Here is a 26,071-nt window from a genome sequence, read left to right on the forward strand (position 1 = left end):
GGGGGGGGAGAAAGGAACAAATGTAATCTGAACAATAAAGATTTAATTTAAAAAAAAAAAAAGAAAGAAAGAAAAAACACAAAGACCTAATGCAAGGCAACAATATGTTTTTAAAGACATAGAATTTTGTAAAGGCCCACTAAATAAACACAGTTATGATTTAATTTGGGGCCTGGAGAGCATTATGCTAAGTGAAATAAGCCATTCGGAGAAAGGAAAATATCACATATCTCACTCATTTGTGGAATATAATGAATAACATAAACAGATGAACAAAAACAGAGCCAAAGACACAGATGCACCAAACAGACCGTCCAATAAGAGGGAAGGGGGGGAGGGGAGTAAAAGATGGACCAAAGGACTTGTATGTATACATATGAGCATAACCAATGGGCACAGAGAGTAGCGGGGGTGAGGGCATGTGCTGGGGATTGGAGCGACTAGGGAGAGGTCAATGGGGGAAAAACATGTTATGTAATACTTTAAACAATGAAGAATTTAAATTAAAGAAAAGTTTTAATTTGGGAAAATGTCAACAAATATTTTCCACATTCTCAAAGCCCAATACCTGAGTAAAATCCAGCTACTTCAGAATAACTACACTATAAAAACAGGCAGAAAATAAAAAGTAAGGTTAAGGGAGACCTTAGTAAACTATAGAAAGCATATCCATTCTAAAGAGTGCAGCTAATTACTTAGCTCTAGCAAATTGTTAATGCAATACAGACTCAAGGATAACAAGTCTTCCTCCCTACACCAACTCCCTCCCCATCCCACCCAACCTCACCCACAAGAGAGGTCAATAATACAGATTTTGACCTATTTACAACAATATTTGCTACTGTACAAACAGAACATTTTTCTTAGTCAAATTTGGCCTATGGCCCATTAATTTGTGGCTTCTCCCTGGACAATGAATTAAGTACCTAATTTATAATCTCTAATTCTTTTTCTCTCTGAAAACATTGATTTCTAAATGAAGAGTTAAAAAAAAAAAGTGAAGGAGTTGGACCCGGAAATAAAAAAGACCTAAGGTGTAAGTCCTTCTAAATCTAAGCCTCAGTCTCTTCATATTTAAAATAGGGAAAATACAGCCCTGGCCAGTGTGACTAAGTGGTCTGAGTGTTGGCCAGAGCACTGAAGGGTCTTGGGTTCAATGCAAGTGAAGGGCAATTCTTGGGTTGCAGGTTAAATCCAGGTCCTGTTTGGGACACATGCAGGAGGCAACCAATCAATGTGTCTCTCTCACAAGGATGTTTTTCTCTCTCTTTCTCTCTCTCACCTCCTTCTCCTCCTCCTCTTCCTCCCCTCCCTCCCTCCCTTCCACTCTCAAAAAAGCAATGGAAAAAAATATCCTCAGGTGAGGATTAACAAAGAATAATCTACACTAATAAAAGAGAAACATGGTAATTAGCGTACGACCGCTACCCTTTTCATTGGCTAATCAGTGAGTATATGCAAATTAACTGTCAGCCAAGATGGCAACCAGCAGCCAGGCAGCTGAGAACAGGATGCTTGGTTGCCCCAGCGATAGAGGAAACCAAGGTTCCCGCCTGCAGCTGCGGGGCTCTGAGCTCCTGAAGCAACAGCTCCAAAAGATACAATGTTTCAATTATAGAAGCTAAAAGATGGTGGTTAATCTGCATACTCAGGCTGCAAGCGGTAGAGCGAAACCAAACAGCCCTGAAGCCACAGAGCCGAGAGGCCTCCCGGCCCGGGGGATCAGCGGAGCCGAGAGGCCTCCCGGCCGGGATCTGCGGGGCTGAGAGGCCTCCCGGCCCCGGGATCAGTGGAGCCAGGAGGCCTCCCAGCCCCGGGATCAGCAGAGGCGAGAGGCCTCCCGGCCCCGGATTAGCGAAGCCGAGAGGCCTCCCGGCCCCGGGATCAGCGGAGCCGAGAGGCCTCCTGGCCCCGGGATCAGCGGAGCCGAGAGGCCTCCCGGCCACCTGGATCAGCAGAGCCGAGAGGTCTCCCGGCCAGGGGATCAGCAGAGCCGCGAGGCCTCCGGCCCCAGGATCAGCAGAGCCGCGAGGCCTCCGGGCCCCAGGATCAGCGGAGCCAGGAGGCCTCCCGGCCCCGAGATCAGCGGAGGCGAGAGGCCTCTCGGCCCCGGGATCAGCGGAGGCGAGAGGCCTCCCAGCCCCGGATTAGCGAAGCCGAGAGGCCTCCCGGCCACCTGGATCAGCGGAGCCTAGAGGTCTCCCGGCCCCGGGATCAGCGGAGCCGAGAGGCCTCCCGGCCCCGGGATCAGCAGAGCCGAGAGGCCTCCCAGCCCGGGGATCAGATCTGCGGGGCCGAGAGACCTCCCGGCCATGGGATCAGTGGACCCGAGAGGCCTCCGCGCCCCGGGATCAGCGGAGCCGCGCGGCCTCCCGGCCCCGGGATCAGCGGAGCCAGGAGGCCTCCCGGCCCCAGGATCAGCGGAGCCGCGCGGCCTCCCGGCCCCGGGATCAGCGGGGCTGAGAGGCCAGCGTAGCTGATAGGCCTCCCGGCCCGGGGTCAGTGGGGCTGAGAGGCCTCCCGGCCCGGGGATCAGCAGACCGGAGAGGCCTCCTGGCCGCCTGGATCAGCGGAGCCGAGAGGCCTCCTGCCCCGGGATCAGTGGAGCCTGATGGAAGCCCTGTATGTTTATGCACCCTGGGGGTTCAGAGGTCCTGTCCTAGGCAGAGGCCTATGGCGAAATTTTCGACTCTGAGAAGCAGTCTTCCGGCTGGAAGGCGGCTCCTCTGACCTCAGTGCTGGAGAAGACCATTAAGCAGAAAACTAAACAAACCAATTTTACATCATTTCCCAGGTGGAGAACAGTTGGCATGTAAGCCCCTGACCAGTGCCCAGCCTCTCCTCTGTCAGTCTATCTCACTCTTAGGTACCATGTTCTTTGTTCTGTCTTAACTGCAACTCATTTTTAAACTAGATTGCTTTTAAAAGAAGACTAAATAAAGTTTCCCTTAAGTTATTTAGGTAGTGCTGAGGCTGCTGGGGCTACTGGGGGCCTGATAGAAGACACAAACACGCAATGGGGGGCCTGTACCTAGCAGCCCCAAGCCCCGCCATCAAGGTGCTGGGGCTGCTGGGGGTATCAGAGACACAAACCCGCAGGCCTGGCACCCAGCAGACCCAAGGCCTTCGTGGCAGCACGAAGAAGCAGCAAGCCAAGCGGTAGGAAGCAGCAAGCAGGTGGGCAGTAACAAGGGAGGGGTCCCGGACTGCAAGAGGGCACATGCTGGGCTAAGGGACCCCCCCCCCCACCCATCCCCAGTGCACGAATTTCGTGCACCGGGCCTCTAGTTAAATATAAAAATAAAATAGGGAAAATACAAAAATTGTTTTTTAGAACCATACAACATAATGCATGTAAAATACTTAGCACAATGCCTGGCATAAGGTAAGTGCTCCGTAAAAAGTTGGCATTATTATGGTGATGATGATAGTCTTAAACATAAAAAATGAAACAAAAATAAAGCAAGTATAACTTACCGTTATCTGACTTAGTCCAGCCAACCTCATTGTCAAAGTAGGTGACATAAAGTACTTAAATGCAAGATCTAGGCTTTCTTTATCAAAGCATAATGTTGTGTCCAATGGTTCTTTCACTGTGCTCCACATTAAGTCAGCCATGTTGCGAGCCGCACTCTGTCTTAACTCCTGATCAGAGAGCTTGCATAAATACCTGAAATGTTTCAGAAATAAAAACTTGCAAAATATTTCTAAAGACCACTTAATGATTCAATACTATTTCTTTACTCCAAAACCTTCAAAATGCAAAATGTTTAGTACGGTAGAATCTGGCATCTTGGGATTAACATTCCCAATTTAAACTATTTCAAAGTGATGGTTCAAAAATTATGACTTGTAGCAATGTGTGCTTTACTGGAAGGCCAATTTAAATCATTAACTGCAAAGAGCCAAGTCATTTAACACAGGATCCTGCACCTCCAGTAAAGCTTTATTATTCTCTAATACCTACAATGTATACATACATCTTGTTGTAAATTTCAGCTGTTGTCATATAAACAGTGTATCTACTTCCCATACACAGCCAAAATTCTTTTAAATGTGAACATTTTAAAGTTCGTTCTTTTTTGCCTTCCAAAAATCACAAACCACTGATTTTCCTCTCAGACCCTGAATATTCTATTTGGTTGGTTTCTCTTCTCTATCTAACCTCTCCACATTAGGGATCCTCTGGGCTTGTAATGGATGGCAAAAAGGCCCACATTCCTCTCATCACTTTATATAGAAATCTTTACACCTCTTGATAGGAAGAGTGGAACAGTATCATTGTAATCTATTTCACTACTCCCTTAAATCTCAGTTTTGCATTGAAACATCCTTTGGCCAATGGGACATTAAGAGATATGACGTAAGTAGAAGTTTCAAATGCCTCTGAGCTTGCCATCTCTCGCTGGGAGCTCTTCCACCACCAAGAACAGTGACTCAGGTTAGCTTGCTTGATGAAAGAGATATGGTCAATGCCCCAAATGACATCTAGCCAACTCTCTTCCCCACTATGACCAATCACCCAGACAAGCACAGGACATATGAGTGAGGCTATCCTAAAGCACCCAGTTTCTAGCCAGTCCGCCCAGATCAGGAGAACTAGCCAAAAAGATAATTGTTAAATAGCTGTTATTTCAAGCCACTAAGTTTGGGAGCCGTTTTCTTTCTTTCTTTCTTTCTTTCTTTTTAAATATACTTTGATTTTTTTTATTGATTTTTTTTTTTTTTTACAGAGAAGAGAGAGGGATAGAGAGTTAGAAACAATGATGAGAAACATCAATCAGCTGCCTCCTGCACACTCCCTACTGGGGATGTGCCAGCAACCAAGGTATATGCCCTTTACTGGAATCGAACCTGGGACCCTTGAGTCCGCAGGCCGACGCTCTATCCACTGAGCCAAACCGGTCAGGGCTGGGAGCCGTTTTCTTATATAGCAAAAGCAAACTGACACAGGGCTCCATCCTACGATCACTTCTATTCTCTTTCTACATTCTCTCCCCAGAGAACCCCATTCACTCCTATGGTTTTTAAGTGTTATCTTTATGTTGACAACTTCTAAATTAAGGTTGTTGTTCTAAATAATAGACTTATACTCCCAATTTGCCAGTACCTCTTAAACATCCTAAAGGCATATTAAAAGTAAGTCTTTTAAGCTCTCCCAGTCTTTCACATCTCTGTTAATGATACAGCACAAAAGAGAAACTGAGGGGTGTGGGTTAAGTGTAATCCATGATACTACCCTTTTCTTAAACTCCACAATCACCAATCTTGTAGATTTCATTTTCACTTATATTCACTCAATTTTCATAACCACCACAAATAATCCTTGCACAAGCAAGCATGATTTCTTTCCAGGACTACTGCATTAACCTTTCAATTGGTCTCCTGTCTTCTATTCCAACCCCCCTATAACGTATAATCCAATTAAAGCCAAAATGATTTTTTAATGAAATTTACTGGGGTGACACTGGTTAATAAGATTATATAGTTTTCAAGTATACACATCTATGATACATGATCTTTATACTGGAATTGTGTGCCTAACACCCAAAGTCAAAGCATCTTCCGTCGCCATATATTTTGCCCCCTTTACCTTTTTACTGTTACCTTACTAGTGTAGCATTCATCACTGTTTATTTTTCTGACACTTTCTCCAACAACTCAAACAGCAATGAAAAATTATTAAACACCCAATTATTTGCAAATGAACTTAAAATTATTATAAAGAAATACAATCTTAGAACTCTTAACAGTTCATACTCTAAGTCTAATCAATTCAATTCTTCTTTATCCTCTTCATATGTTTCCTTCCTAGGCTGAGGCTTACAAAACTCAACTGTCACCTTGTCCTCCATGAGGCTTTCTCTATTCCCATAATTAAAATTGTGATCCACTCTCTAGAACTCTCAATCCACCTTTGCTACTATTTTTCTCTAATACTAATCATTATCTGATGAACTATATCATTTATTTATTCATTTTGTACATAGCTGCACAAAAAAATTTTTTTCTTCTGTTACATCCCCAGTGCTTAGAACATAATACTTAGCATATATTTGTTGACTGAATATAGTGGAATCCCATGTAACCAATGGTAATCTCTTTAATTCTTTTTACATACCATGTTTAAAAAGTCTTACATAAATGGCTTTAAAAAGCAATATTAAATATAAACCTACATATGCATAAACAATACTACACACCGAACTGAGAATAAATATTTTCTCTAAAGAATGTGAAAACAAAGGGCTTTGAAACAATATGATTCTGTACTATGTCATAAATTGTTTAAATGTACTACATTGATAATCAGGCAGAAAAGATTTTATAAACGTACCTGATAACATAGGTCCTAAAAGGGATAATGTGCTGCATGACAGCAGGAATATGTAGCCATATTCTAATCTATAAAGAAATGTAAAGATGGCATTAATGTATAATAAATATATGAATACAATTGTATTTCACTTTAATTAAAAACAAGATCATTTAGAATTTTGTTGGATCTAAACTACATACATTTTATCTATTTTGAAAAAGAAACAATAAAATACACATTATCAAGTAATTAATTTAACCTATATTACTTTTATATATACATTTTATATATACTGTAGGAGTTTGGATTTAATTTTATATATATACACACACACACACACACACACACACATAAAATCAATCTGAAAAATTATTAGCTTCTTGCTTAAAAAGTGACAACCATTTATCCAAGTAATATGGTAGCAACCCAAATACTACAGCACTAAATTAGTTTTTTAATAAACCATCTTACCATTCCTTCTAAAAAATATCAAATTACCTCTGATTTCTAGTCACTTCCATTAAATTTAAAACAAATATACTTAGCCCTGGCCAGTGAGTTGGTTAGAGTGTTATCCAAAAGGTGGCAGGTTCAATTCTGTCAGGGCACATACCCAGGTTGCAGGTTTGATTCCCAATCTTGGGGTGCATGGGGGAGGCAACTGATCATTGTTTCTCTCTTACATCGATGTTTCTCTATCTCTCTTCCTCCCTTCCTCTAAGATCAATGATAATATATACACTTTTTATGGAGTCACACATTGATTATAATATAAATAATCATTTATGAATTAATAAGCTTTTACTGTTACTACAGTCTAAGATATAAAATGTTTCCTTTTTTCTGCACAATATTCCAATCCATTTCTAAATCTAATATGCTTACGTTACAGTAGTTTTATTCTCATAATGATTTAAATATAAGAATAAAAATCCTAAGCAAAGCATCTAATAAGAAACTATGATACTAAGCCTAGTTAAGGGATGTAAATGAAAAACAAATTTACAAATGCAGAATGTATGACTTCATTCTAATCTAATGAGATAACCTACTAAGTCCTATAGCAAATACTATACTAATGTTGAAATGTACAAACTTTTCCTCCTAAGACCAGGAACAAAACAAGAATGCCTTCAATTCAACTTGAATTGATGGGCCTACACAGTGCAATTGGCAAGAAACTAAATAAAAGGAAAAAATAAGATCAAGATCACTTTGAGATGATATGATTACATAAGTAGAAAATCCAAAGTAATTTTCAGATAAACATTTCTTGGAATTAACTATTTTAGCAAGATTGCTGCTTAAGAAGTTAATAAAAATAAATAAATCAACATATACATACATATGTACACATACATACACACAAAAACTATATTATACATATATATGTATGTATATTTTTTATACCAGGAACAAAGAGTAATTACAGTTTTCAAAAATATTCTCTTTAAGAATCAAGATGACGACATAGGTAAACACCTGTACTCACCGCCTCCCACAACCACATCAAAATTACAACTGAAATACAGAATAACCATCATCCAGAACCACCTGAAAGCTGGCTGAATAAATCCCTACAACTAGAGAAGGAGAAAGCACATTGAAACCGGTAGAAGGGACAGAGACACTTTTTTAATCTGGAGGGAGATTGCCTCTACAAAGCAGAGGATTAGGGATTGGGGCTCAGTTACAAGGAGGCTGCTGGCGACCCAGCTGTTCCTCTTAAAAGGCCACCACACCAACTGAACTTACAAAGTTCCACTTCCTCTTAGCTCCAGTGCTAGGGCGAGGCTCTGGGGGACCCAGAGACATAGGAGAACCAGACCAAGGTGCTTGCAGGGGTTTTCTGTTCCTATGCTGGGACCTCCCAGGTCAGCAGGGCTGACTGGCAGCCATTTCTATTTGCTCCACCCTGGTGATTCCCTGAGACCCCGCCCTATCCAATTTGCAGCCCCACCCAAACTGTGTGCAGCTGCTTTTGCATACAAATGAACTGTCCCTGCTCAGGCTTCAGACTTTGCTAAAATCTTTCAAATCTCTCAAGGTGCCCCAAACCTATCAATAAAAGGCCCAAGACACAGCACTAGCACCAGCCTGCCTTGCTTCACAGCTGGGCCTTACCTGGGCACTTCCAAACCCAATACAAATAGGAGGAATCTGCATATCTCCTGTAGCTCCTGCCAGGTGGCCTAAGGCAGTGGCTGACTTTGCACCTCCCTGGAGACCTAACAGCCAGTGCACTCAGTGGTCATCATCAGACCATACCAAATTACAGCTCTACACATCCATAAGCGACACACTCAAGGGGCAGACTCAGTGAGCACCAAAGCCCCAATGAAGCACATCCTGCTCCATAGGGGTATATCCTGCACAGCAGCTTTCCCACGGTAGTCGCAGCTGGTCCTCACAGCCAATTGGCCTGGAGGTCAATTCCTCCCAGTGACACCAACAGCAATCAAGTCTCAACTACAACAAGACTGTACACACAGACCACAAAGGGGTGCAGAGTGCCCAACTCCGGTAACTGGGGAGGCTATAAGCCACTGGGCCCCATAGGACATCTACTACACAAAGCCACTCTACTACAGGAGACACAGTAGCTCTACCCATTACATAGAAACATAGGAAAGTAGCCAAAATTCAGAGAGAAAAAAAACATGTCACAAATGCAAGAAATGGAAGAGAGCAAACTGCTAGATACAGAGTTCCAAACCACGGTTATAAAGTTACTCAAGAATCTTCATGAGACCTTCAAGGGACTTAGTGAGACTTTCCAGGATCTTAGTGAGAATGCCAAAGACATGGAAAAGGACCAGTCAGAAATTAAGCATACACTGACTGAAGAATAATATACAGGGATTCAACAGTAGACAGAGAATTCTGAGAAACTAATCAATGATATGAAATATGAGGAAGCAAAAAAACATCCAATTAGGAGAGCAAAAAGAAAAAAGAATCCAAAAATATGAAAATAGGGTAAGGAGCCTCTGGGACTTCAAGCATACCAATATTCTCATTATGGGGGTGCCAAAAGAAGAGCAAGGGCAAGATATTGAAAATCTATCTGAAGAAATAATGACAGAAAACTCTTCCATTTGGTGAAAGAAATAAACTTACAAGTCCAGGAAGCACAGAGTCCCAAACAAGAGGAACCCAAAGAGGGCCACACCAAGACGCATCATAATTAAAATGCTAAGGGCTAAAAGACAAAGAGAGAATCTTAAAAGCAGCAAGAGAAAAGCAATTAGTTACCTACAAGGGAACACTAATTTCTCAACAGAAACTGCATGCCAGAAGGGAGAGGCAAGAAATATTCAAAGTGATGAATAGCAAGGACCTGCAACCAAGATTACTCTACCCCGCAAAGCTATCATTTAGAATTGAACATCACATAAAAAGCTTCACAGACAAGAAAAGCTAAAGGAATTCATCACCACTAAACCAGTATTACATGAAATGTTGAAGGGTATTCTTTATGAAGAGGAAGAAGCAAAAGAAAAAGATCAAAAATATAAATAGAATGGCAATAAATACATATCAGCAACTGAATCTAAAAATCAAAATAAATGGGTAAGAAATCTAATGAACAGAATAGAATCAGAAGCATGGAAATGGAAAAGACTAACAATTCTCAGAGGGAAGAGGGGTGGGGAGGGCAGGAAGAGATTAAACAAAGATCTTACATGCATTACCTATGGACACAGACAATAGGGTGGCAAAGGCCTGGGGTGGGGCATGAACCAGGAGGAGAAGGGGGGTGTGGGGGAGGGACATCTATAATACTCTCAACAAATACAGATTTAACCCTTTGCACTCCGCTGTCCCCTCTCAGGGGACATAGGAATTCTAGCATATCACTCGGATGTCCCCTCTCAGGGGACATTGCAGTTTATTAGTGATTACGGGGAATTGAGTTATTTCAACGCAACTTTTTGAGACACGCATGTTTCCCTGAAGTTTTCTCTTGAAATGGCACAAGAAATTAAATCAAAATATCGTAAAATTACTAAGATATATACAAGAAATGTCAGCGGGTTTTGTGTCGGATTAAACAATAAACTACATATTCCCGATGTGGAACAAAGAAAACGGGACTGCATTGTGTGTTCTAACAGGAAAACACCTGGTGGCAGGCGTCAAACCACTTATTACTGTCAAACATGCACTAATCAGCCTGCAATGCATATTGGGGAGTGTTACAAAACTTATCATACTGTACAAAATTATAAACAATAAAATACAGTTTTTTTTGCAAATATACATTCCTCGATGTCACCCAATTCATATAAGTCCAATATCATTATAATACGTTACTTGGTTCCAAAATTATACTAAATAATACGAGGGTCTGTAAATGCACGTTTCCGCCGCAAAGTAGTGTCAAGTAGCTGGTAGCCAATGTCCAGAATGGTTCAGAGTGCAAAGGGTTAAAAATATATATACATATATACACACATATGTATATATTCTCTTTACAACATCAAGAAATAGCATATGCCTAGGAATAATCTAAGACATATGACACCTCTACATAGAAACAGAAATTATGAAAAATATTAAAGAAGATGTTAATAAAAACACATTTGTCACAGTTATAGATTAGAAGACTCGTATTACAAAAATGACAGTTTTCCCCAAAGTGATCTACAAATTCAATGCAAACAAAAAAGTTTATGTACAAACTTTAGGCTCTGCTTCCAAATGCAAAGGTCTAAGAACAGATAAAACATTCTTTAATAATGACCGAGAATGGGGATGTAATGTACGGTGACTATAGTTAATAATGTATTTTGTATCAGAAAGTAGCCAAGAGAATAGTTCTTAAAAGTTCTCATTACAAGAAAAATAAACTTAACTATGTATGATGTCAGATGTTAACTAGACTTTCTATGGTTATCATTTTACAATATATACAAATATCAAATCATTATGTTGTACACCTAAATTAATATGATGTTATATGTCAATTATACCTCAATTTTAAAAAAATGACAGGGAGATAGAAATTGCTTTATAAGATAGCAACCCCGCTCATAAAGCTCCAGAAGTTAAGGTGGTATACAAATAACACAAGATTAAGCAATAAACTAATGGAATAAACTAGAAATCCCAGAGCCATGCACATATAGGTTCCTAACTTATGGTAAAAATGATACTGTAGAAAAAAAGGAGAAACACTGCCGTTGCTATATTGTTAGGACCAGTGGTTGTCTATATCAAAAAGAAAATGAATCTTGATCCCTTACCCGCGCCACACATAAAATAATTCCAGCTGACATATAGATTAAAATGTGAAAGTAAAACAATCAAACTTCTAGAACACAGAAAAATCTCATGATCTCAAGGTAAGAAACACTTTTCCAACCATAAATAAAACATTAAACCATAAAACTTTTTTTTATAAATTACACAGTTTGATGGATAACTCTTAAAAGAGACAAGAGAATAAAAATCAGACTACAGAGTGGAAGATATAACAATACATAGATGTCACACAAAAGACTAATATCCAAAACATAAAAAGAAATCTCCACCTATCAATAGGAAACAGACAGGAGAAACCAAGATGGTGGCATAGGTAAACACCTGAAATTGCTATCATTCAGAATTGAAGGTCAGATAAAGAGCTTCACAGACAAGAAAAAGCTAAAGGAGTTCATCACCACCAAACCAGTATTATATGAAATGCTAAAAGGCATTCTTTAAGAAGAGGAAGAAGAAGAAAAAGTAAAGATAAAAATTATGTACGATAAATACCTATCTATCAACAAGTGAATCTAAAAATCAAGTGAATAAAAAATCTGAACAGAATAAACTGGTGAATATAATAGAATCAGGGGCATAGAAAGGGAGTGGACTAACAATTCTCTGGGGGAAAGGAGTGTGGGGGGTGTGGGAAGAGACTGGACAAAAATCGTACACCTATGGATGAGGACAGTGGGGGGGGGGAGGTTGGGGTGGGAACCAGGTGGAGGGGAGCTATGGGGGGAAATAGAGGAACAACTGTAATAATCTGAACAATAAAGATTTAATTTAAAAAACAAAACAAAACACAGACAGTTTGATTTTTAAAACAGGTAAAAGACTGCCTGGCCAGCATGGCTCAGTGGTTGAGCTTCGACCTATGAACCAGGAGGTCACGGTTTGATTCCCGGTCAGGGCATCTGCCTGGGTTGCTGGCTGTATCCCCAGTGGGGGGTGTCCAGGAGGCAACCAATCAATGATTCTCTCCCACTGATGTTTCTCTCTCTCCCTTCCTCTCTGAAATCAATAAAAATATATTTAAAAGAAAAACAGGTAAAAGACTTACACAGTACTTCTAAAAAATATCCAAGTGGCTAATATGCCTCTGAAATGGTTGTCAATCTCTTTAGTCATTAAAACCACGAGATATCTCCAACTGCATGCAAGAGCAACCTGGAGAGACTTTGACAGTTCAGGTCAGCATAATACCTGCAGCTGCCACTCGCCTTTCCTATATCTCTGGACCTGGGCTTGGGAGCCTTCCACCTGGGTCCATGCAGGTGGATGTACTGAATCAACTTTTTGGTTTAGAGCTTTCACACTTTTTTTCTGTAGACTGCCTACATGTCTCCTGGCAGTGTCTGATAATAACATAGCAGAGGATACCAGCTTGTTGCTGCCCCTATGTTTTAGAATAAGGTAAAGTTAGATGTTGAAAACAACCTGACCCTCCGGTTCCCTTTCCCATCGGATCTGAACACCGATCTTGGGTGTAAAGGAGGAAAAGTAATAGTGAAGCTGGCCTCACAGTGCTTGTAGTTTGTGGGTTAGTTTCAAACAAGGTTGGAAAAAAAAAAAAAAAAACGAGATAGTACTATACCTTCCATCAGAAATCTCTCTAAGAATTAGAAGTTTTGTTCTTTCCCCCTCTTGTTGGTAAATCTAGTAGCCCTACTAAGTACATGTTTAAAAACTCAGTAAATAGAAAAATTGTTCCATGCTCCCCTATAATAGCAGAAAAGCAGGTAGTATTCTGCTAGTTCTGACAAAAAATGGAGAAGTTAAAACTTGATAGAACTGTCAACCTACTCTCCTTGTCTAGTATAGAAATACGAGAAAATGTATTCTAGCTTAAGTTCTGATATTAAATAGTCCTTATTGGTATTTTTGTAAATGTAGTCTTAGGACTCAGAATTCTACAACTGTTACTATGCCCACTGGATGTGCTGCTATAACCACTACAAGTTTATATCTCTGATTACATCTCTTAATAACTTCTCATATTTGTTTTCTAAAGCATATATTCATGAGGTTTCTTTATTAAGCCTCATTTATATTTCTTAGTGAAATAAATCCCATGGCTCTAGTGGATTCTTTAATAAAAGGTAGTTTAGTATGTCTGAGATGACTAACTCAAGCAAAGAGCTAGGGCTGAGATAGGATACTGTAAGTTAAAACCAAGCATAACTCACCCTGGATGACAGTGGGGAAACACCTATGAGGACGCTACATTCTACTTCTCTAACCTGTGCTCCTTTTGCTGAAAACCTAAAGGCCCAAAAAAAGTAAGAAAACAACATACCCAAAGAAATTTGTTGTTTTTCTCCTGTGACTGCAGCCATTATTACTAAGAATGGATCCATATAGTAGTGGAGTAATATTTGTGCAAAACTGAGAAATCTGCTAAACAGTGTTAGTTAAGAACTGCTGAAGCAAGTTTCTGAGATTAAAATAAATGCATAGGCTGAGAATATTATCAGATTTGAACCTTAACTTGATAAAATAAGTTTCTTTGCTGATAATTTCCCAGTTAAAAAAAAAAAAAAAAAAAAAAAACCCAGGCAAGAAAAGCTAAAATCATTTTTTTTGCATAGCTGCCTATCTTGTATTTCAGACTAGAGGCCCAGGGCACGAAATTCGTGCACTTGTGGGGTGAGGGTCCCTCAGCCCGGCCTGCACCCTCTCACAGTCCAGGTGCCCTTGGACGATGTCCAACTGACAGCTTAGCACTGCCGTAGAGGTGGGAGAGGCTCCCGCCACCACTGCAGCGCTTGCCAGCCATGACCCTAGCTTCTGGCTGAGAGGCACACCCGCTGTGGGAGCACAATGACCACCAGGGGGCAGCTCCAATGTTGAGCATCTGCCCCCTGGTGGTCAGTGCGCATCATAGCCACTGGTCGTTCCATCTTTTGGTCGATTTGCATATTAGCCTTTTATTATTTCAGATAAGAGGTAAATGGCTAAATTTACCTATTCAACTTAAATTCAATTATTTATACAAATTCAACTTTATTATAATAAAGATTTTAAGAAGGCTTTAAAGATATAATCAAGTAATGTGGAGGTCACATGGGATTAAGGTAGACCTTAGTTCAATGACTAGTGTCCTTACAAGAGGAGGGAAATTTGGACACAAACACACAGAGGAGAAAGCCATGTAAAGATGGAGGCAGAAATTGCAGTGATACATCTCTATATAAGCTAAGGACCATCAAGGATTGCAAGCAACTACCAGATGCTGGGGGACAGAACCAAATACTTCTTAAGAACCTCCAAAAAAAGGAACTAACTGCTGACACCTGATTTATGATTTCTAGTTTCCAGAACCATGAAAGAATAAATGTCTATTGTTTTACGTCACACAGTTTATGGTACCTTTGTCACAACTGCCCTAAGAAACTGAAACAGTATTATTATTCACCACAGAAGTGCTTTCTGGATTTTAATAAATTCTTTTTTAATTCTGGTTATTTGTTAGTATAAGAAGGTAGTATATAAATTAAATAAAAGAGATCTTGACCCTTTCTATAAAAAAAATACTGTAAGGAGGTTTCTGTACTCATTTTTTTTTTAAATATAGTGGAAAAAAAAGTTATTCTACATACAAATCACTCAAAACCTGCCTTTTCTGTACATAAAATTTGTTATTAAAATCTAGACATTATACTCAAGGGTAAAACCAATTCCAAATAACACTTACGTTAGATACAACTGTAATAAATGCATGTGCTATAAGAAATGGCAAAGTTTCAGGAGTTCCATATTCAAAGCAATCCTTCATGAGAGAAAGGCCATTTTTCCCACAAAACAAACATACATAACGAAGCAAATGCAATGGTACTTCTACATCCTGAGGGAAAAAAGAAAATGTTATTTTAAAACTAAATCAGGAATGATTTTTATTTTATTATCAATACTGGAAAAATACTGATCAGACATAAAAATAAACTCAAAACACATAAATGGGGGTGAGGGGGACCACCACAAAATTTTCCATAAAACTGAGAATGAAAATAGGCAAAAACTTACATTCATATCACAGAATGCCCCCAATATGTTGCTTTCTTGGGTTGATATATCCTGAGTGTATAAAAAAAAGTAAATACAATTAGGTCACACTACTTAATGACAACCCTTACAAAATACAATTTTTTAAAGAATGATTTTATAAAAACTCAGATTTTGCAATTGCTTCTCATCATGAACACTGGTATTCCTAATTGAAGCTAATACAACTGAGTTCTAAAGTATATGTTAACTCTTCTCCAAATAAGTATTTCTATACTATGTACTACACATTATTTACCTTCTTAAACAAAAATCTTTCCTTAAAGAATTGGAGTAATTCTTTTATTTATATATATATATATATATACACACACACACACACACACACACACACACACACACATCTTTTTTATTAGTTTAGGATAATTGACTAAATGATGAACTGGACCAAAGGGAATGTACATTTTAAATGCTGATGTACATAGCCAAATTGCCCTTCAACATGGCCTTACCAGCTTATACTCTCACTAACAATGGATGAGTGTGCTTCTGGGTAGTTAAATTTTATGTATAGAAAGCACATTATAAAACTTAGAGAATTCCAAAGCACAGTTTCAAAACCATTTCAAGTGTTTTTAGAAGAATTACTCTAGCCCTAGACAGTTTGGCTCAGTGGATAGAGCGTCAGCCTGTGGACTGAAGGGCCCTGGGTTTGATTCTGGTCAATGGCACATGCCAGGGCTGTGGGCTCAATCCCCAGTGGGGAGCATGCAGGAGGCAGCCAATCAATGATTCTCATCATTGATGTTCCTATCTCTCCCTTCCTCTCTGAAATCAATAAAATACACACACACACACATACACACACACGCACACACACACACGCAAACACACAGTTTGTCTCAGTAGATTAAGTATCAGCCTGTGGACTGAAGGGTCCTGGGTTTGATTCTGGTCAATGGCACAAGCTGGGGTTGTGGGCTCAATCCCCAGTGGGGGGCATGCAGGAGGCAGCCAATCAATGATTCTCATCATTGATGTTTCTCTCTCTCTCTCTCCCTCTCCCCTCCTCTCTGAAGTCAATAAAAATTTAAGAAAAAAAAATTTAGAAAATGCATATGTAATCAGACTCACTGAAATTATTCATTTAACATCTCAAAATTAGAAACAACTTAGGTATCAATAGGATGGCTAAATAAACGGTGGCATAACCATCTAAGATTTTTAATCATCCTTCAAAAATATTAAGGGGAGTACTGGCTGCCGTGGCTTAGTTAGTTGGAGCATCATCCCATACACTTTGGGTGGGTGTATATCAGGGGTCCTCAAACTGCGGCCCGCGGGCCACATGCGGCCCACCGTAAACATTTATCTGGCCCACCGGGTGTTTTTGCCGCCGCTGTGTGCATAGGAATTTGTTCATAGTTTTTTTTTAAACTATAGTCCGGCCCTCCAACAGTCTGAGGGACAGTGAACTGGCCCCCTCTTTAAAAAGTTTGAGGACCCCTGGTGTATATGAGAGGCAACCAATCAATGTTTAGCTCTCACATGGATGTTTCTCTCTTGCTGTCTCTAAAATCAATTTAAAAAAACATCCTCAGGTGAGGATTATAAAAATGATCTATATATATATAAAAGGCTAATATGCAAACTGTCTGCTCGGGAGTTCGACCAGGAGAGCGGGAGCTCAATCGCTATGATGTGCGCTGACCTCGAGGGGGCGGCATGGAACATGGCGGGCAACCACCGGTTGGCGACTGCTGCCCAGCCTAGACAACAGCCAGCAGCAAAAGTCAGAAAGGCAGTTGGACCATAAAACACTCAAAAGTAAATGCAGCTGCATAAATGAGACACACAAAACCAGCAAAGGAATTGCCAGGCCAATCCACAGAATCATGAATAATAATAAATCACTATTGTTTTAAGCCACTAATATTATGCACTGCCACGTAACTATCTCAATTTTCACTACATTTAGAAAGAAATGTCATTATCTAAATTAGAAACCTAAGATGAGTTACTAAACTCTTTGGGAGGGCTTATAAAAATATTACTAATAGAATGAGTCAAGCATCTTACGTTACAAAAGAAAATACTATTATTTAAAACTAGTGGCCCAGTGCACAAATTTCATGCACCGGGGAGGAGGGGGTTCCCTCAGCCCAGCCTGCACCCTCTCACAATCTAGGACCACTGGCTCCTAACCGCTCACCTACCTGCCTGCCTGATCACCCCTAACTGCACTCCCCTGCCGGGCTGATCTCACCCCTAACTGCTCTCCCCTGCCGGCCTGATCTCGCCCCCAACTGCCCTGCCCTCCCCTGCCAGACTGACCTCGCCCCCAACTGCCCTCCCCTGCCTGCCTGATTGCCCCTAACTCCCTGCCAGCCTGATCTTGCCCCAACTGCCCTCCCCTGCTGGCCTGATCGCCCCTAAATGCCTCTGCCTCAGCCCCCCCCCCCCCCCCACCATGGAAGGAAGTCAGAAGTCCCGAATATGGCCGGTCGACCCGGTCTAATTAACATATTACCCTTTTATTAGATAGATTATGTAGGATAGGACTGCTTAAATAGGGGGGGAAAGCCTTTTTCAGCAGGAGGAGATGCTTTTGGCAGACAAAAATACATAATCCCTATATCTGGACTGATAGCCAGCCAAATGCACTATACTGCCAAACAGGTCATTAAAAAATTGAACCACTTTCTTACATCTTACACAAAACAGCTGTTGCCCTTAAAACCCCTCCTCAGCCCCACCTTAGGTTCTGCCTTAGCAGTTCACCCAGATTAGGTTCTTATTGGTCAGTTTCTATGCCAGTGTCTCCAGGCCTGATCAGAGAGGTGGGGCTGATCAGCAGCCGCCTCAGGCTGCTGGCGAGCGGGCTGAACTGCTGACCTCTGGGGGGGGGGGGGGGGGGGTGGTGCGCGTGGCTGCTGGCGAGACCCAAGGACTGATCAGCAGCTGCACAGAGGCTGCTGATCAGACCCTGCTTCTCACTCCTGGCCTCACCAGCAGCCATGGCAGCTGCTGATCAGCCCTGCCTCTCTCTCTCTCCAGAGGTCATCAGTTCCGCCCACTCGCCAGCCCCCGCCCACCTGAGCCTGCTGAGCACGCAGCCTGGCGCTTGGTCATCCCTTCGGTCGTTTTGGACATTACAAACCCTGGCTCTTTATATATAGAGAGACTAATAGCTACTTTTTTGACTAAGACCATTTCAAATTCTGTTACCTATACCTCTAAGAATGAAATTCAAAATTCTATGTGCTTCTTTTTCCCAATCATTATCTTTTGAAAGACTAACAATAGAGCATAGATCAACATCAGCAAAATGTTTAGATCACCGATGAACAGTTCAATTTTTATGATTTCAATGTATATATCCTTCCTTAATAGGAATATGAACAAATGTTCAATATAAGTTATTACAGGAACAGTCTAAAGAAAACTGGAATTATTTTTATAATAGTAATTTTTATATTTTTTCCATCAATAACTGTCTTTATATTCATAAGTTAGAAACTGACAACTACATACTAACATAGTATTACTTAAAATTCACAATACTTATTTTTACATACCTCTATAGTAGGATGAGTATTATGCTTATAAGCAGTATATAAGGGAAATTGAATTTGAAAAATTTTTGCCACACATAGTAAGAGTTTTTCCTTCTCATCTGTACTCCATAAACTAAAAGGATCAGAACACTCCTCAGTCACATTACAAATTCTTGTAGAGTTTGATTTTTTTTCTATTGATTTTTGCCTTTCTGTATTTCCTTCATTACACTCTCTTTCTATATTCAGTGGTTCTTCTGCTTGATTACTCTCATCTTGCCACGTGGAATCTATGTTAATAGTAGTACAATGTTTACAAAGCTGGTCCCGGAGCACTTGAACTTGGGCAATCACTAAGTTAATAAGTGCACACACTACTTGGTTAAAAATCTCCAAATGCTTATATTCCTTGAAGCAGCATAGACATTGCCTGTAAGGGGGAAAAAATAAATTAATCAATACTTACTAGAGAAGTAACAATTATATATAACAATATAAAAAATTAAGAAAATACTAAAATACATTTTTCTAAATGGTTTTATTTCCTCCTTTCTGATTAAGTAGCACCATAATAACTTTAGATAGCATCACATCAAAAACTGGTACTTTAGCCCTAACCGGTTTGGCTCAGTGGATAGAGCATCGGCCTGCGGACTCAAGGGTCCCAGGTTCAAATCCGGTCAAGGGCATGTACCTAGGTTTCGGGCACATAACCAGTGGGGGGTGTGCAGGAGGCAACTGATTGATGTTTCTAACTATCCCTCGCCCTTTCTGTCTGTAAAAAAATCAATAAAATATATTTTTTAAAAAACTGGTACTTTCGTTGATAAAAAGTCACCATATTGCCGAAACCGGTTTGGCTCAGGGGATAGAGCGTCGGCCTGCGGACTGAAGGGTCCCGGGTTCGATTCCGGTCAAGGGCATGTACCTGGGTTGCAGGCACATCCCCAGTGGGAGATGTGCAGGAGGCAGCTGATCGATGTTTCTCTCTCATCGATGTTTCTAGCTCTCTATCTCTCTCTCTTCCTCTCTGTAAAAAAATCAATAAAATATATTTTTAAAAAATTAAAAAAAAAAAAAGTCACCGTATTGAGTTGACAGCTATCATCTCAATTTTATGTAGGCATTTACCTGTCCTTCTATACAAAGAACTATTTAAGCATAAGAATTGTGGCAAATATTTTTGCTTCTCTAAGAACCAAGTACTCATTTTATGCTCAGTAAATAACAGGAAACAGGTTATAATAATATGCCTTATTAGTAAAGCTGCTTATTTTACATAAATGGTTTTGTTGTCAATTTTAAAGCCCACATTTAAAAATTAATAATTCGCATGAAGTCTACTTGGGAGGAGCATTCCTACCCTATTTGGTAGAGCAAGAGTTTAGGAACATCACACACACACACACACACACACACACACACACAAAACAACATATAAAAATAAATGTAAATAATGAGTCAGTAATTAATACACTTGTCTAATTTTCTTAGTTTAGTCAGTACCACAATGCCTAGCATATTGTAAATAATCAAAGGGGTCTATTGAATCAACAAGTGATACACAAGTAATAGGTTATAATAATTGCATCCAATAATGAATGACAGTTAGTTAACTATTACAATTTTCACCTAGTTATATTATCAAAACATCTATATTGTAGTCCAAATAGATCACCAACTCCTTGTATGACCATGTAGAAATAATCACATTTCTTCAAGTGTAGCAGATTTAAAGTATGGCCACATACTCTTCCCTTTAAAGAGTGAAGGCCAATTTTCCTCCCCTTGAATATGGACCAGATTTAATGACTGGCTTCTTCTAAAGAATGGAATGTGGCAGAAATAACAGTGTATGACATCTGTGAGTAGGTCATAAAAGACATTGCCACTTCTGCCTTGCTCTCTTTTGGATCACTCACTCTGTGGGAAGCCAGCTATCATGTTGTAAGACACTCAAAGAGCGAAGAGGTCCACATAAGAAAAATACTGAGGTCTCACACTAACAACAGGTTACAACTTGCCAATCATGAAAGTGAGCCCATTTGGAATATGCTCCAGCCCCACACAAGGTTGAGATGACTAACCTGACCAACATCTTGAGTATAACTTTATGAGAAATCCAAGCCAGAACTGACTAGTTAAAACCACTCCCAAATTCCTATCCATAGAAACTGTGAGGATAATAAATGTTTATTATTGCCTTAAAACACTACTTTTGGAGCAATCTACTACACAGAAAAAGCTAAATGATACATCATGCCTATTTTATCAGTAGCAAATGAAAGGGATTTTACTTCTAAGGCCTACTCCAGTTTTAAAGTTATATAATATTGCAATTTATATAAGAAAAATAAAGTTTTTTCCTGACGAATAAGCTTCTTCCTTTAGGTTCAGGAAAACCAAGTTCAAAGGACCATACCTTTGAATACCTTTCTTTTGTGAAAATATTTTAAACTGCCCTCCCCCACAAAAAACCTTGAAGTCAGATTTGGATTAAGAAAGCCAAAAAGCCAGTCCATTTTACTATAAAAATTCACTGTGAGGAAATGAGCATTAAACTGCTTGGTAATTGACTGTGGAATCAATCTTAAAAAATAAAAATGAGACCGGCCAGCATGGTTCAGTGGTTGAGGACCAACCCATGAACCAGGAGGTCACGGTTCAATTGCCAGTCAGGGCACATGCCCAGGTTGGGGGCTCGATCTACCAGTGGAGGATGTGCAGGAGGCAGCCAATCAATGATTCTTTCTCATCATTGATGCTTCTATCTTTCTCTCTCCCTTACTCTCTGAAATCAATAAAAATATATATTTTTTTTAATTTCAAAGGAAGTAGATAAAATGCAGAAAGAAAACAAGTGAAATAAAGGTTTCAAAAGCAAGGGTGAGTGCTCAACCACTGAAGGACACCAGCCAGGCTTTCAGTGCCCTCTAAAAACCATGAAAGGACAGAAAAGGATAATAAGACTTTCCAGGAAAAGCTTCAACACCAAAGCCAGATCAAAACAAGCAGTAAAAAGAAATTCAGCCCAGTTGCTGTGGCTCAGTGGCTGAACGTTGACCTATGAACCAGGGGGACATTATTTGATTCCCGGTCAGGGCACATGCCCAGATTGCAGGCTTGATCCCCAGTGTGGGGCTTGCAGGAGACAGCAGATCAATGATTTCCTCTCACCACTGATATTTCTATCTCTCTCTCCCTCTACGAAATCAATAAAAATATATATTTTTTAATTTCAAAGGAAGTAGATAAAATGCATAAAGAAAAAAGTGAAATAAAAGATTTTAATTAATTTATAACCTCAGAGACATAAAAGATAATGGGTTGCTGAAACAAAAGATTAATGCATTCAAATTACAAAACAGAGCCCTTTAATGTGTACAGATATATTATATACTAGAGGCCCAATGCACTAAATTCATGCAAGAGTAGGCCTTCCTTCCCTCAGCTGCCAGCACCGGCTGCCCTCTGGCACCAGGGACCCAGGCTTCCCTCGCAGCCCTGGCTTCATCCAGAAGGTCATCTGGAAGGACGTTTGGTCTAATTAGCATATTACGCTTTTATTATTATAGATAGCTTTTGCACATACAACATTCACAATAATAAATTAAAATTATAACAATTTGTAAAATTCAACACAAAGTTCAGAAGGTAAAACTAAAGAAACCTCTCTGAAAGTCGACAAAGAAAGATAATGGGAAGAATGGGAAGGAAAAGAGGTACAATCAGCTGACTAATATAATTCCAAGAAGACACAGTAAAAAATCTAGATGTGAGGAAATTATGAGATTATTTTAATTTCAGAACTTAAAAGCCCACCAAAACACATATCATGAAATTTCTGAAATAAAGGAGGGGCAAAGATCCTAAAAGCTTTCAGGGAGAGTGAAGAATTACAAGGAAAAGCTCAGGAATAAAAATAGCTAGTACTTCTTCAAAGCAATATTGGAATCTAGAATACAATGCAGCAATATTTTCAAAGTCCTGACAGAAAACAATTTTCCATCTAGCTATCTGTATCCAACAGGTTATCAATAAAAATAAGGATAGAACAGACATTTTTAGGCCTTGAAAGCTCTAAAAATACATTTGTTTCCCATGCACTCTTCTCAGAAAAAAACAAAGAAGTAAACCAATAGAGATGACAACATGGAATCCCAGAAACTGGAGATCCAGTACAAGAGAAAAGCAAATGAAATTTCAAAGGTGATGTGAAGAGAAGAAAGCTGTTTAGTAACCTTAGTAAGAAATCAATACAGATTGGAATAGGAAAGGCCAAAGAAGACTGGGGAGATCAGAGAAAAGAAGAAAATAGATCATTTAGTGATTTATAAAAATGTAAAAATTAGTACTAAGAAAAGTTGGAGAGTGTGGGAAGAATTAGTGATCCAACCTAGAAAATTAATCAAATGAAAAAACCAGTAAACTCTAGGAAACCAAAAAAATGACAACAGACAGCCAAAACTGGTTTGGCTCAGTGGATAGAGCGTCGGCTTGCGGACTGAAAGGTCGCAGGTTTGATTCCGGTCAAGGGCATGTACCTGGGTTGTGGGCACATCCCCAGTGGGAGATGTGCAGGAGACAGCTGATCGATGTTTCTCTCCCATCGATGTTTCTAACTCTCTCTCTCTCTCCCTTCCTCTCTGTAAAAAATCAATAAAATATATTTTTTTAAAAAATAACAACAGATAAATAAGAATTTATATCATGTTAAGATATAAAATGAGCCGAACCGGTTTGGCTCAGTGGATAGAGCGTCGGCCTGGGGACTCAAGGGTCCCGGGTTCGATTCCGGTCAAGGGCATGTACCTTGGTTGCGGGCGCATCCCCACTGGGGGGCGTGCAGGAGGCAGCTGATCGATGTTTCTCTCTCATTGATGTTTCTAGCTCTCTATCCCTCTCCCTTCTTCTCTGTAAAAAATCAATAAAATATATTTAAAAAAAAAAAAGATATAAAATGAACCTAAGAACCATTATTGGCTCCTCACTGAGCAGTATTTTTATTTTTTTAACTACCCTAAGAACTAATATAACTTTATTGAAAGGATAAGGAAGAGTAAGGGTGACCTCTTTATATATCAGAAAAGGAATATCATGATTACACCTAAAATTGATAGATGAAGTCATACCAAAATAATAGACAAACATGGTAATTGACCATACCTTCACTATGTCTCCCACTGGCTAATCAGCATGATATGCAAATTAACCGCCAACAAAGATGGCAGCTAATTTGCATACTGCGGGCAGGGTGGGACAGCGCCATCCCGACTGCCCCGCCACCATCCGGGCCTGCTATTTGCCACCTGGGGCGGTGGGGCAGGACAGCGCCATCCCGCCTGCCCTGCCGCCATCCAGCCTGCTATCTGCGACCCAGGGCGGCAGGCGGCCAATCCGGCCCAGGGCGGCCCGGCAGGGCAGCAAAGGCTTGAAGGCAGCTCCAGTCGGAGTGAAGGCCTGGGTCCCGGGTGCCAGAGGAAAACCGGTGCCGGCAGCCAGGGGAAGGGAAAGCCTAATGCACGAATCTTTTCATGCAACAGGCCTCTAGTACCAAAATAATGTTTTAGAATATATAGGTTAATATCAAAACCAACATCTGAAAGAGTTGAAAATAAAAATGGGGCTGAGGAAATAGGAAAACATTGACTTTTTTTAAAAGACAGGCTTTTCCTATTAATTTATACACCAATTACTTCGCATTTATATACCATATCATTCATACCCTTCCACTATCTGAGCTTATGTTATTCTCAATCCTACCCCTATTTTTACCAGCCTAAGATCAACCAGCCTATACTTAAGAGTTATATTCTGCCCACCTAGGTGGAGTATGCTTACATTTAAAAATGTGCAATGAGCCCTAGCTTGTTTGACTCAGTGGATAGAGTGTCAGCCTGCAGATTGAAGGGTCTGGGGTTTGATTCCCTCCAAGGGCACATGTCCAGGTTGTGGGCTCGATCCCCAGTAGGGGGTGTGCAGGAGGCATCCAATCAATGATTTCCTCTCATCATTGATGTTTCTCCCTCTCTCTTCCTCCCTCTTCCTCTCTGAAATTAATAAAGACATATTTTTTGAAAATGTGTAATAAAAATTTCTAAATGCCTACCATAAAATACATAGCTTAAATTAATAAAATAAAAAATAGTAACTAAACAATCATAAGAAACCTACATATCAAAATTAAATTATTTTTAACCTGCATTCTATAATTCCATCTAACAACAAATATCCTAATGGATACCCCTGGCCGTTGGCTCATTTTATTGGAGCACTGTCCCATGCACTAAAAATTTGCAAGTTCAATTCCTGGTCAGGGCACATGCCTAGGCTGTATGTTCAACTCCCAGTCAGGCACATGAGAGAGGTAGCCAATCAATGTTTCTCTCTCTCATGGATATTTCTCTCTTGCTCTCTCTAAAAATCAATAAAAACATCTCCTCGGTTGAGGATTTAAAAATTTAGTTTAGCCCTAGCTGACTTGGCTCAGTGGATAGAGCATCAGCCTGCGGACTGAGGAGTCTCAGGTTCGATTCTGGCCAAGGGCACATGCCTGGGTTGCGGGCTCGATCCCCAGTAGGGGGCGTACAGGAGGCAGCCAATCAATGATTCTCTCTCATCATTGATGTGTCCATCTCTCTCTCCTTCTCCCTTCCTCTCTGAAATCAACAAAGAAATATATTTAAAAACAAAAAACTATTTTTGCCCTAACCAGTATGGCTCAGTGGATAGAGCATCAGTGGATAGACCCTTGGCCTGCGGACTGAAGGGTCCCAGGTTCGATTCTGGTCAAGGGCAAAATAAAAGATAAAAATTTAGTTTAATTTTAACACTTGGATTGCGGGAAACGAGTTAAGTCGGCTCGCGTGAATTGCGCGTACTCCGCGGGAGCCGTCTTAACTCCGTTCATATAGATTTGCGGTGGAGTGCGGGAAACGTG

The 26,071-nt window shown here is 40.2% G+C and overlaps 1 protein-coding gene and 2 non-coding genes across 4 annotated transcripts in view; 2 read left to right on the plus strand and 1 right to left on the minus strand.

Moving 5' to 3' along the window:
• USP34 (ubiquitin specific peptidase 34) overlaps nucleotides 1-26,071 on the minus strand; it is a 241,762-nt gene that overhangs the window by 177,014 nt on the left and 38,677 nt on the right. For both annotated transcript variants that reach the window (XM_070429294.1, XM_070429293.1), the window contains exons 3-7: nucleotides 19,153-19,561; nucleotides 15,596-15,646; nucleotides 15,267-15,416; nucleotides 6,338-6,405; nucleotides 3,478-3,670 (exon numbers count right to left, since the gene is read on the minus strand). In XM_070429294.1, coding sequence (XP_070285395.1) covers nucleotides 3,478-3,670; nucleotides 6,338-6,405; nucleotides 15,267-15,416; nucleotides 15,596-15,646; nucleotides 19,153-19,561 — 871 coding nt within the window. The remainder of the gene's footprint in view (nucleotides 1-3,477; nucleotides 3,671-6,337; nucleotides 6,406-15,266; nucleotides 15,417-15,595; nucleotides 15,647-19,152; nucleotides 19,562-26,071) is intronic.
• LOC139020237 (small nucleolar RNA SNORA44) lies at nucleotides 12,674-12,805 on the plus strand. The gene has a single exon (XR_011473248.1). It is a non-coding gene; the product is annotated as a small nucleolar RNA SNORA44 (small nucleolar RNA).
• Nucleotides 13,013-13,129, plus strand: LOC139020248 (small nucleolar RNA SNORA61). Its single transcript, XR_011473256.1, has one exon. It is a non-coding gene; the product is annotated as a small nucleolar RNA SNORA61 (small nucleolar RNA).

This window comes from Myotis yumanensis, unplaced genomic scaffold (genome assembly GCF_028538775.1).
Source record: "Myotis yumanensis isolate MYYU_CA2020_CCGP unplaced genomic scaffold, mMyoYum1.0.hap1 SCAF_11, whole genome shotgun sequence".
Classification (NCBI taxonomy): domain Eukaryota; kingdom Metazoa; phylum Chordata; class Mammalia; order Chiroptera; family Vespertilionidae; genus Myotis; species Myotis yumanensis.